The sequence below is a fragment of the Rhinatrema bivittatum genome, chromosome 13 (assembly GCF_901001135.1).
Source record: "Rhinatrema bivittatum chromosome 13, aRhiBiv1.1, whole genome shotgun sequence".
Taxonomy (NCBI): domain Eukaryota; kingdom Metazoa; phylum Chordata; class Amphibia; order Gymnophiona; family Rhinatrematidae; genus Rhinatrema; species Rhinatrema bivittatum.
Window position 1 is genome coordinate 18776764 of NC_042627.1, and position 12834 is coordinate 18789597.

At 41.7% G+C, this 12834-nt stretch overlaps 1 protein-coding gene across 1 annotated transcript in view; it reads left to right on the top strand.

Annotated features, from left to right (window-relative positions):
* The window catches only part of LOC115075401 (SH2 domain-containing adapter protein B-like), a 328971-nt gene extending 316354 nt beyond the window's left edge, over positions 1 to 12617 (top strand). Inside the window, 1 exon segment of the mRNA XM_029575746.1 lies at positions 5099 to 12617. Coding sequence (XP_029431606.1) covers positions 5099 to 5285 — 187 coding nt within the window. The 3' untranslated portion in view covers positions 5286 to 12617.
* The last annotated feature ends 217 nt before the right edge of the window (positions 12618 to 12834 follow it).

A 12834-nucleotide genomic window follows, 5' to 3' on the forward strand; every position in this document is an offset into this window, starting at 1 on the left:
CACGAGTGGTCCCTAAAGCAAGAGGTGGCGAACCGGATCTTTCGTCTCTGGGTAACCCCAGCCATAGATCTGTTTGCTTCCCCGGACAACAAGAAAGTGGATCGCTTCTGCTCCCTGGCCAGAACGGACAATCAGCCGGCTTCGGATGCCTTCATGCATCATTGGGGCACCGGCCTTCTGTATTTATATTCTCCGATTCCACTAGTATTAAAGACTGTCCTGAAACTTCAACAAGACCATGATCCTGATTACGTCTTACTGGCCATATCAGGTCTGGTTCCCACTTCTGGAGGATCTATCCTTCCGGCCTCAAATCCGGCTGAGGGACCACTCCATTCCTAATCACACAGGATCAGGGCAGTCTACGCCATCCCAAACTCCAAGCCTTATTCCTCATGGCATGAATTTGATCAGCTGACCCTGTAGACTCTGGGCCTTTCGGACAGCATGTCTCGAGTCCTGGTGGAGTCCAGGAAGCCCTCCATTATGAAATCTTACCATCTCAAGTGGAAGAGGTTCTCGGTTGGGTGTGAAGGAAATGGTTTGGACACTTTCTCCTGCTCTACCCCAAGACTTCTGAATTACCTTTGGACCTATCCAAGGCTGGCCTAAAAACCACCTCTGTGAGAGTCCACCTTAGTGCAATTGGGGCATATCATCAGGGGGTGGATGGCTCATGCATCTCATCCCATCCTCTCATGGGGCGTTTCAAGCGCGGTTTACTCCAGCTCAAGCCTCCCCATATGGCGCCCAGCAATATTCTGGGACCTTAACGTAGTGCTGACCCCTCTCATGAGGGCACTATTTAAGCCCTTGAAATCTTGTGACCTGAAGTACCTAATCTGGAAGGTCATCTTCCTAGTGGTGGTCACCTTGGCACGCAGGGTAGGCGAACTTCAAGCTTTGGTATCATACCCATCTTATACAAAATGTTTTCATGATAAGGTGGTTTTGCATACATATCTGAAGTTCCTATTGAAGGAGGTTAAGGAGTTCCATCTCAATCAATCTGTTATCCTGCCTGCCTTTTTTCCCAGGCCACACACTCAGGATTGCAAACGGGCCCTGGCCTTTTACCTGGACCGGAGTCTACTCCGGTCCAGGTCCGGTCCGGCCTTTTACCGGTCCGGTCTGGCCTTTTACTGGTCTTTTACCTTTACCGGTCTTTTACCTTTTACCGGCCTTTTACCTTTACCGGTCCGGTCTGGCCTTTTACCGGTCTTTTACCTTTACCGGTCTTTTACCTTTTACCGGCCTTTTACCTTTACCGGTCCGGTCTGGCCTTTTACCGGTCCGGCCTTTTACCTGGCCCAGAGTTTACTGCCAGTCCATGCAACTTTTGTCTCCTTTGACAAAAACATGTTTGGAGTCACTGTATCCAAACAGACTATATCCAACTGGCTAGCAGACTGTATTTCATTCTGCTATGCACAGGCAGGACTACAACTTGAGGACCATTTCAAGGCTGATCCTGTACGAGCCATGTCAGCTTCAGTGGCTCACTTGCATGCAGTTCCCGTACATGAGATCTGTAGGTCGGCGACCTGGAGTTCCCTCCATACCTTTACCTCTCAATACCGTTTGGACAAAGATGGGTGACATGACAGTAATTTCGGTCAGTTGGTCCTCCGTAATCTGTTTCAGCCCCAACTCTTCCTACCTAGGGCCCATTGTTTCGGTTCAGGCTGTATCCCGGTCTTATAGCAGCACTGGTTGTTGTAGACGTTGGCGCCGGTTACATGCTGGCATTCTTGGGTTTGGGAGCAGCCTGTGGCTATGTATTCACCCATGTGTGAGGACTACCATCCTGCTTGTCCTAGGAGAAAGCAAAGTTGCTGACCTGTAACAGTTGTTCTCCTAGGACAGCAGGATGTTAGTCCTCACGAAACTCACTCGCCACTCCACGGAGCTGAGTTCTTTCGTTTTGTTATTTTTTGTTTTGCAAATTCTGTGCTATAAGATTGAAGAGGGACCCCCGCGTGGATGGTGGCATGCTGGGCATGCTCGGTGTGTTGGTCAAAGTTTCTAGAAACTATGACAAACGTTTTCCGTGCTGGGCTGTATCTGATGATTTCACCCATGCGTGAGGACTAACATCCTGCTGTCCTAGGAGAACACCTGTTAACAGGTAAGGAAACTCTGCTTTCTGCCCTAGTTAAAGCTCAAATCCTAAAACCCTTTGAAAATTGGCCTCAAAATGTGCACTTTTAGTGAAATGTGAAAATTATTTAATTAAACATCTCCTTTTTTTTTTCCCTTAGGGCAGTGTGTGATGCTGCTAAGGCACAGGGTTCCTAAATAAGCTTCGACCCCTAAGCAGAGCCCCAGAAAATGACTGGAATAAAAATCCTGAACACATTTTCCCAGCAGCAGAAATGTTCTGTAACTTTTACAAAAGGTTTCCAAAAATGTTCAGTGTCTCATGAGATGAGCGGGTAACGAATACAGCAGGAGGGTGCAGCTATAACATAATTGCCATAATTATCATTAAAAAATTTTTTTATATATATATATATATAAACACAGAATTTCTGCAGACAGCTCTGACAAAGGTTTATATTTTTAAGGAACGTTCTCTAGGCAGATTTCCCATGTCCTTGGTGGGGATCTATTTAATGGTACTGAGAGCCATGAAATGGCAGACTAGCGTAGCTATAGTCTCCCCTAGAAGAGAAATGCCTATAAAGAGCACCCAGTCGTGTCTGTAATAGCCCTGTTCATCTCAAGTCTCTGTATCTCTGTGGGCTGCAAGCCACAGCTCTGAGCAGGCCTGACCTTTTGACCACTTCCCGCCCGAGTCCATTTGCTGATCGCTAGGGTGAAGAAGCCGCTGCAGGGTCTGCTTTCACTTAAGAGCCGTGTCTCTTGGGTGCGACGCTGCTGATGACCTTAGCCGCTAAAGACTTGGCAAGAGGAAATGGCACTGCAGGTCCAGTGTGTACCGGTGGACTCCATGGGAGCTCATGTTTGTGTGTAGCGTGTGAGCCGCTGTCCCTAGCATTTACAGAACACTTGTTGGTTACTGTAATTCCTTTCCTCTTTTTTTTGTTTTTTTGTTTTATCTGTTGAATAAAACAGAAAATATTAGCAGTCAGATGAAAAATCACAATGACAATCGCAGAGTTTGCCCTGATTGAGGTAGCTCTTTGGGTAAGATGGAGAGTCCCTACCACCTACGCCAGTAACTGTTTTTCTCATATAAGCTCCTAAGAGCTCTCCCTCCTTGCAGCTTTATTTAGTTAAATTTGCCCCTTTCCTCAGTGAATCCCATCTTTATTATAACCCACCTGATTTTTTTTTTCCCCATCATGGCCTCACTGTGTAACTCAAAGCCTGTAATTTGTTTTTTTGTCCATGTATCTTGTCTGTCTGTCTTGATTGTCTAGATCGCGGGCACCGAGGAGCTGGGACCGTGTCTTGGGTCTCTGTACAGCACTGGGCACACCGGGTAGTGCCATACAAATGACAGTAGTGATGATATGCACTTCATGGCAGGGCGTGCCCCTCACAGATTAAGTTAACAGCACCCAGGAAACGCAAACGTGGCAAAGGGCTTTGCTCCCTAGATCCCTGGCTCTCTCCTCGCGTGCTCTTTAGTGCTTTGGCTGTGGTCTGAAGCAATTCACTTTTACTGCACGTCAGCGTCTTGCTGCATCTGCTGATGGGAATTGTGAGGCCTTTACCACAAACTAATGTTGGAGCCCACAAGCAAAAAGCCCAGGATAATTCATTAATTAGAAATCAGAAGTGCTATATATGGAAAGCCCAGTTGATGTTGTCAGTAGTGCCAAGGGGACTTTTGAATGGCATCACGGTTTGAACAGCAGGAAAGAATAAAAATGTCAGGAAATGCTGGCGTGTGATCAGGGTTCAGTCTGATCAAACTGTAGAATTTCCCTTCTTTCTGATGACTGCTATCGTTCTTCCAGTGTTACTCTCTTTCCTAATTTGCTTTCCTGTTTTAGATGATATAGTCATTTTATAGAGCCTCTGAGCTTTGCATATTGTTTAACCGCACGTGGTTACAAAGACTGTTTTCACAGTTTCTTGTGTCTTCTGATCACAAGTGGTCTGGAAATTATCTCCATTGGCAGAAAGTAAGCTCAGTCGCCAGGCTTCTTGTTGAAAGGACACACACTAAATTCACGTACAAAAATAGAAAAAAAAAAAAACAACTTCCAAACAGCCAAGAAATCAAGTGGAACTTGGATTTATTTAGACCATTGACTCCTTCATTTCAAATTCCTTTCCATCCTTTTTGATGTTTTACTTCTGTGACTTTGCCCGGTAGGTTATAATGTTACGATAGCATCAGTTCCTAGTAAAGTATAATATGTAATCTCTGGAGTAATGAAAGGGCTAAATCAAATTTTTCATAAATTACTATAGTTTAGGAGGGTTGCTTAACTCCTGCAGGTTTTCTTTTAATTAAGATCAATAAAATAAATGGCGTTTTCATCCTAGCTTTGCATCATGGAGATTATCCCCTCTGTATGATGTGGTGAGATATTTAATCGTGAGTGTCTGAGTGGAGATCTTCCCGTTTTCCTTGCTGACTCATTTTCCACAGCAGAGAATGTTGCATGGCTGAGGAAGCTACTTCGAATAGTTTGGTTTTATCAGTGTGGGAGAATGGAGGAAACAAACACTTCTCTTACAGTGACCTCTAGTGAACAGCCAAAGAACAGCACTGGAAGCAGTTCCCAAGTGCAGTGGCTGCTGTGTAAAGAAGGGGAAGGGGGAGGGAAACAGATGAAATATGTTGGTGGTTACTTATGGAATCTCCCTGATCAGAACCAGTTGGGAGAGAAGCTTGACCAGGGACAATAAACAACAAACAAAATTAAAATTTTAGAGGTTTATCTCCACAAAGCAGAAAATAGAAGCATATGTTTCCTCTGTGATCAAATATTTTCAAAGAGGAAACGAACAAAATCCACTATATTATCTTGACCAGTGATAGCCTTCAGATTTCTTCATCATGCAACGTTGCATCCTCTCTCTCTTTGGCTTAGTCTGTGACATTGACGACGTTTACATGAGATGGCAACTTAGTAAATTTTCTTTCTTCTCTTCTCTCCTCCTTACCCCAAAATAGGAGCAACCAAGGCTTCATGCATATGAAACTCTCCCGAACCAAAGAAAACAAATATGTGCTGGGACAGAACAGCCCGCCATTCGATAGTGTGCCAGAGATCATCCACTACTACGCCAGCCGGAAATTACCCATCAAAGGAGCAGAACATATGTCTTTGCTGTATCCAGTGGCTATTCGGACTTTATAGCATCTTGAGACTTCAGTGCAAGGCTAGGAGATCACTTGCCAAGGAGGTTTGGTCTAAACAGTTATGCCCGGTGTCCTGCTTCAGGATTCTTTGTGCCTGCCTTGGACAGTGCATGTCACTGTGGACATACAGACCAGTCTGTTACAAATCTGTTGACATGATATGTGGTAGGATGGATTCTGGCCCATAGAGGGCAAAGAAACAGTATTAATCAGCAGAAACTGTACACATATATTTTAAAACCACTCTGCTTGATAATCCAGGCCTCTAGCCCCCACGTATGTGAGGATAATCTTGAACTGTGTGACTTACAGCATTGTAATTCAGTTTCATTTCCCAGAAATGATGGTTATTTATAAATCGAGAGATTTTTTTTTTGTTTGTTTTAAATTTATCTTTACACAGCAGCCAGCATCAACAATTAAAGGCTTAGCTGTTGAAGCGCCCCTTGCGCCTAAGTAATCCGAAGCCCTTCTATGCCAGGATGTTGCGTTTCTGAGCACAGTAGCAACCAAATTATGGTTTTCTCAGAGGGGACACATTCCACTGCCATCATTGTGCTGGGCTGTGTTGATGGTGCCCAAGAAAGCGGCAAGATTAAGAGAATCATACCAGGAACCATACTTCGAACCCGGTGCCTTCTGCCAAAATCAAGAGCGTCAGGTTTGCTGTTGTGCTGTTGTTTAAATAGGGTATCAGAGTTACACATACCAACATGCACTGGGGTGAAGCTGAAAATCTAAGACTTACACTCTCAAAAGATATTGTACGTTGGAAGTCATTGAGGGCAAGTGTCATAAGCCTGGTTCATTTTGTTGTGCTGGGGTTATTTTATTGCAACTCTTATTTCATTCTGGTACTTAGGTAGTTCTGTATACTTCAGTAGGATAATGCAGCATTACTAGTCCCAGAATGCAGTAGAAATTTTGTAGAATATATGGGACTTGACAAGAGTCCTTATAACATGGTGCTGTGGTCACCATAGCGAGAGAGAGAGAGTGTACTTTATTTTAAGTTATATGAAGAAGAGAAGGGGGAATAGATGAGTGCTTGTAACAGCACTTCTTGTCATAAATGTTTCTTCTTTTTCACGTTTGTAAACTGTTGTCAGAATCCGTATTGCACAAGTTTGAGCAAATGCTTATTACATGTTAAAGCCCCATGGGCATCAGTGCCTGGTGCTATTTGACCCATCAATGCAAAATTCAGCTCTACTCGTGTTATTTTATTTTTCTCTTCTTTTTTGGATTTGCGATCTGTAGCTTATTTAATAAAACTGTCTAATTTTATATACACAGAGAGAGACAAAACTAAAAAAAAATCTGGCTAAATCTGTATTCTCACAACTATACCACAGAGTAAAAATGATATGCATAAATGTTTTACAATATAAAAATATAAATCATGTACATCAGATAAATCTTTAATCATAATACATGCAACATCAAATTTCAGTGTTCAACAACAGTATTAATATTATACATGTTACAAAGCCACAACACTACCCTAAAGAGAACCCACAATCTTCCTCTTAGTCCCAAAGAACGAACACAATTCCTGCCACTCCATAATCTTTTATAGGAAATACCAGTTCCAAGACGTGTTTGATTCATAAACGGAACGTAGTTTTTTCTTCATGGTTGTTCCATAATTTCAATGCTAAAAGCAGGTAACTCAACCCAACCTGTTTCTGCCTGCACTAAGCTTCCTCATGGGATCTCTTACATATTTCTGTTGAAAATGAAACACTATACATATTTTAAAATATACATGAAAATGAAATAAAAATCTTACCATTAATCAAACATAACGTTATCTCGGGGAGAGCAAGGCAAATACTCCATACCACGTTCAGCACTCCAGCTAATGTCTATATATTCAAAATACATCATCACATCCTAAGCCAATCTAAAGGTTTAAATACATAGCATTCTTCTAATAACAGACTAATAGTAATTAGCATCCCAAGCTTTATTCAGTTATTGAACTGCTACCCAACAAACTTCAAATAAAACCCAATACTAACACAAGTCATCCTATCAATCAACCTTTCTTCCCAAATACTTCAGTTTTTCAAGAGAATTGGACCACAAAAGGTCATCTTCTCAAATACTCAGAAAAACTGCCCATTCTTGGTTGATGATCAAACTATTTGGGCACTCTATGTTCAACTGATTATATCCACCGCTGTTCCAAATACAATAACTTTTGATTGCTGTACCCCTTCCCCTTTCCAGGAAATTTTAATAGTTGTCATGCTTTGAAATATTTTCGATGCCCGCATTATGATTACAGATTTGACATTTTGATGTAGATTTATATTTTGTATGTTTGTATTTTGATGATGTGCATATCACTTTTTCTCTCTGTGCCGTGTGTATATAAATCAAATAAATAAATATATATATATTACACATGCACACGCACAGGAGAGGTTAAAGCAAAGACAATCTTCTGTTCGTACAATCTGTACAGAGTTATGTTAGTAATTACAAAACCACAGACATTCAATCCCTTTTGCCTTTGGGTTTCATTTTCATTTCTTGAGGCAATGTACATGTTTGAAGTTCTTGTAAGTTCCTTTTCCTTACCCATTCCTACCACGATGGAGCCATCTCAGTGATTGAGACCACACACATGGATCTGATTTTGCAGGCTGTTTACAATGAATCTTCACAAGAGAGATGAATATGCATTTGATCCAAGAGCCAGGCTATTTTGCATATTCTTGTTCTAACCAAAAAAAAAAAACATGATTTTTTTTTTTTTGGGTGGGGGGTTTGGGAAGAGTCTCAAAGATTTTAGGTGTGAGCCATTACCCAAAGCGATTTGAGGTTCATCTCTCCTCTCTACTATCAGATGCCTATATTAAAATAATCTATTATTAAATGTGAGCAGAGTTCACAGAATATTTACTGTGTCTTTAAATAGAATTTGTCAGAGAAACATTCTGAACCAAGAGACTGGAATCCGCTTCATTTGGAGGAGCAGTTACTGCTGCACTTCCAATGGCAGAGATTCCTCTGGAGAATGATTTTTTTTTCCTTTAGAGGGTAATTTTCAAAGCCATTTATCTGGCTAAATCCATATTTATGCGGGTAAAATGTCCTGACTGAAAATCACCCTCCAAAATGCGGCTGAGAGTGTGCGCAGCCGCCATGACACACAAACTTTTAGCTACATTGGAGAGAGGGGTTCCCAGGGACGTGTTAGATCGGGGGAGGAAAATAGCGCATATGCATATTCGTAACTGTGTGGGCACTATTTTGTTCCTGCTCTGCCACGCGCACAAATAGGTGCAGAGAATGCACGTTCTTCTAGAGAGCATAGCTAAAAAAAAAGGAAGGAAACAATGCACAAATTATGCTTGTTAAGAATGCCTGGGGTGTTTGCCCTGTAGCCCAGCAGCAGCACCGCCGCACAGGAGACCCAGATGCATTTCCTAGACTTGTCTCCCAGTCCTTGGGCTGACCAAGGTTGGGCCTGTTATGCACCATAAGTTGCACCAAAAAGGGGCCAAAGTTTGTGCTTCACAGCCAAGGACTGTCATTGGAAATGACCAGTCTTGGAGGCAAACACAAAAGCAGGGATAAATTCCCATTACCTGCTATTAAGTTCACTTAGAGAATAGCCACTGCCATTAGCAATGGTTACATGGAATAGACTTAGTTTTTGGGTAATTGCCAGGTTCTTATGGCCTGGATTGGCCACTGTTGGAAACAGGATGCTGGGCTCGATGGACCCTTGGTCTGACCCAGTATGGCATTTTCTTATGTTCTTATGTTCTTAAGACCTAGATGGGCTGCCTGAGTTAAAAAATAAGAAACGGTGAAGCTAGGAAAATAAGATGCCATGAATCCCAGGACTGGTGGTGCCTGTACCTAATTAACACAACCTGAACTACTAATCCATGATAGGACAAAAGTTTACAAAATAATGGCACTGAAGGGCTGCTATTATGATAGAGCTTGCCTCAAATCATGTTTCTATAATATCAGCTGCCATTCTTAAATGGGAGAGTGCACAAGAATGCTCTGTAAGCATGGCCAGAGCTCTCCTATCCAGTTTATAAAGAGCCAGTCCCCAAACAGTTCTCCTGTAACTCTCCCCAGGTGGGTTTAAAACAAATTCCATTTGGGTTACAAAATCAATTGAATACATGTTTGGAGCTCTAAAAGAATACATTTCAAACTTGTTATAAGGGAAAGTCACGTGAGGATTGCACTGTACAGCCACCCAGATTTACAGTCACATTTAATGCGGTCCTCAAAGTGACTGTTACAGGATTTTTCTGTCACCATATCAGTGTCCTCGCTCAAGGTCATGCAGTAAATCGGCAGAAGACTCACACTGGGACCGCCAGGCTTTACAGGTCGGTGCCCTTAAGAGGCAGACTGCACTGCCAGACCTGTTTGGTAATTAATGTGCAACTGTGCAGTGCAAATGGAGGCCGTCCACTCTCCATCAGACATCAAAACACCAATAAAGAGCGGCTGTGAGGAAAAGCAAAGGGCACAATAACAAATTCAAAAGCGTCCCAAGCAAACCAAACCTAAAACGTTTCAAACAAGATCTCATCAAAAATTGACCGCACAGGCGAATCCTACAAAATCTCCACTGTTTAACTGTTCTGTAGCTGATATAGTCAGTAAGTTTACCAGAGGCGTTTAGGGGCAATTTATATACGTGCGCCTGAAGTAGCCTCATCTTTCATTCGTCTGCTTTGTGTTTTGTGGGTTGTGTCATGTTCTATTGCTTTGAGATCTTTTAGATTTTGCTTGCTTGGGAGTAGCTCTTTTTTTTGTGTGGCCCCAGACATCAACAGTGCAAGCGTCTTCATCATGGCCCCATCAGTTTGCCGAAAAGCTAAATGTGAGTGTGCTGTGTGGAGCTTGGGAACAGATGTTCCATTTCCTCGGCTCACTCTGCCGTCTGGGAGCGACATTTAAAGAACAATTTTCAAAGAGTTTTATTTCAGGCAAATAAATGCACGTTTTACTTAAGTAAAAATGCCTTTTGAAGATTGTTCCCCCTTTGGGGACGTTTCACAATGTACATACTTTATACCTGTGGGTAAAGATCCGTGAGTACTTCTAATACCCACGAGTATGTGTGCCAGAGATTTTTCAACAAGAAACTTCATATTTGAACTGGCTTTATATTTCTCTGCCAATCCATTTAGCCACCTAATCTGCCCAGATCTTGAACATTTATCGATAGCAATAAGACGGTTTCACCTTTGGCATGATAATGCCTACATTGTTGGGACATATTGCATAGAACTGAACAATCATGTACTGTACTTTATTGTTTTCCTTCTTCCCCCCATCTTCCTCCCCCCAAATTGCGAAACTGTATTTTCACCTTTAAAATAAAGCTGCAGTATTAAACCCAAGCCGCAATAATGGAACAGAACGCTGCAAAGCCGATGATGCCATGGTGTGTTTTTTTCACATTAGTTTTCTTACATTCCAACCAGGCATCGAAAGAGAAATACCTAGCCAGGGAGGGAGTTGCGCTCATTCCTTAAGGGTGACACCTAGTGGCCAGATTGAGACACATGCTTGCAGAGTTCCAGAAGGAGCCTTGATGCATGACTCCCAGCCTAGAATTGTCGCTGTTATGACCATACTAGTCATGTGGGAGGGGAGGAAAGGATATAAAATAGCTGAAAATTCCTGGTAGTTGCAAATGAAGGCTCATGTTGCCAGATCCTAGCCTTGCCTCAACTGAGCTGGAAGTTCAAAGGATCAAGAAGAAACTACTTGGAAAGAAAAACTACCCAGTCAGTTAAAGAATTATTTGACTATCAACCAGTTCCTCCACCTTTTTGGAGTATTTTTTGGAGAAGAAAAAGTGAACATTGGAATGTATATGCCGTTACTACTTTCAAGAAAGAAATCAAATGAAATGGGTTTTTTTTTTCAGCGATTCATGAAGTTACTGCTTTTATTTGAAGCCAAAAGTGGAAGATTAGGAGAAATTATTTTTCATCTTTCTTGTTGAGTCACAAAATGCCTACAGTGCAAGAGGTTATTGGGATTGTATGTTTGTTTGTTTGTTTGTTTGAAGTATTGTAGCCCATTGTATGACTTTGATTGCTGTGGGCAAGTTAAGTTTCTTTGCAAAACACTCTGTAGCCATGCTCTTTGCTCACTAAATTGAGACCACAGGATTGGTTACACAGGTACCTATGGATATATTAGACACTGAAAACTGGGTCTTTCTGACCGTGTTATTTATAAAATACCAGTATGAATAGACACTAGTGTCTATGATTCTCATTTTTTCCTCCATGGTCTTTTCTTAATGGTGATGGAAGAGAGTAGCTTCCCATTAGATGGTCAGCTAAGGAGACCATGCTTCGGCCATGGTATCTTTTTCTCCTCTCCTACCCCAAAGTATCTTGGGATTTGAAATTCTTCTTTTTCATTAGGAATAGTTGGATCCCAGAAGACTTTTGAATCCAAAAGTCTTAATACCCAGGAACTTAATACCCAGGAACAGCTCGTTTCTAGTCTCCTGTGGTGACTTGCAGCTGGTCAAGCTCAACAGCATGCTTAGCTCTCTCATTTCTTAATCTTTGTAAAACAAAATTATTGGGTTTTATAAGTTATTGCGTTTCACTTGGCTCTATCTTACAAAAAGCCTAAGAGCGGCTAAGTTTGTTGAAAGAGGTACTTCAGCATAAATAGCTTATCCATATCACACAGCATGTTTCCCTTGAGTTCAGATTAGTTGTTCATCCTTTATATTCTTCTCCCTTAGTTTTGCATTCTGTTATTTGCATCCAGTTTCATATTGTTAATTGAACTTAGTAGAAAAAGACAAGGTTAAAAAAACATTATAAAACAATATCAAGCCATAGAAATGCATAACAAATTGTGCCATGTTAGGCAGTGGCAGGAATGAAAAACAGATCCATTTTAGATTACAATATATAGAAACATATAGAAACATAGAAATGACGGCAGAAGAAGACCAAACGGCCCATCCAGTCTGCCCAGCAAGCTACGCACTTTATCCATTTTTTTCCCCTTTTTCTCTCTCCCACCTGTTACTATTGGCTTCCAGTACCCTCACCAAATGTAACCCGATACCTTATTAAGTTCCCAAGTCAACGTAGTCTAGTCAAAAATGAGTTGATTTTCATTTTTAAGGAGGGGTATCACTTTGAATCAGTTTTGGGTATGAGAGAACTCGTTTACCCAATTTACAATCATAAATCCATTGGCAAAAAAGAGTGGCAGTGGTCATTTTGCCATCGTGTTGTATTTTACTTCCTGTTTTTCTTAGTAATAATGGTTGTCAATAAAGTGTGTCCAGAACGTCTCCGTATTGCAATGCTTTCAGTATGGGTGGATTTTGCTATTTAACTTTTAGCTTTAATGCATTTTGTAGCACAGTCAGTCCTTGTGCATATTAGGGGCTTGTATCAGCATGGTACAGTAACATAACACAAGCCTTGAAGGTACCCCATTGCTGAATTCTCTCCACATTGTGCTGCTGCGGATGGTTATAAATTTCTGCTGTTATGTTTCATGTGCTA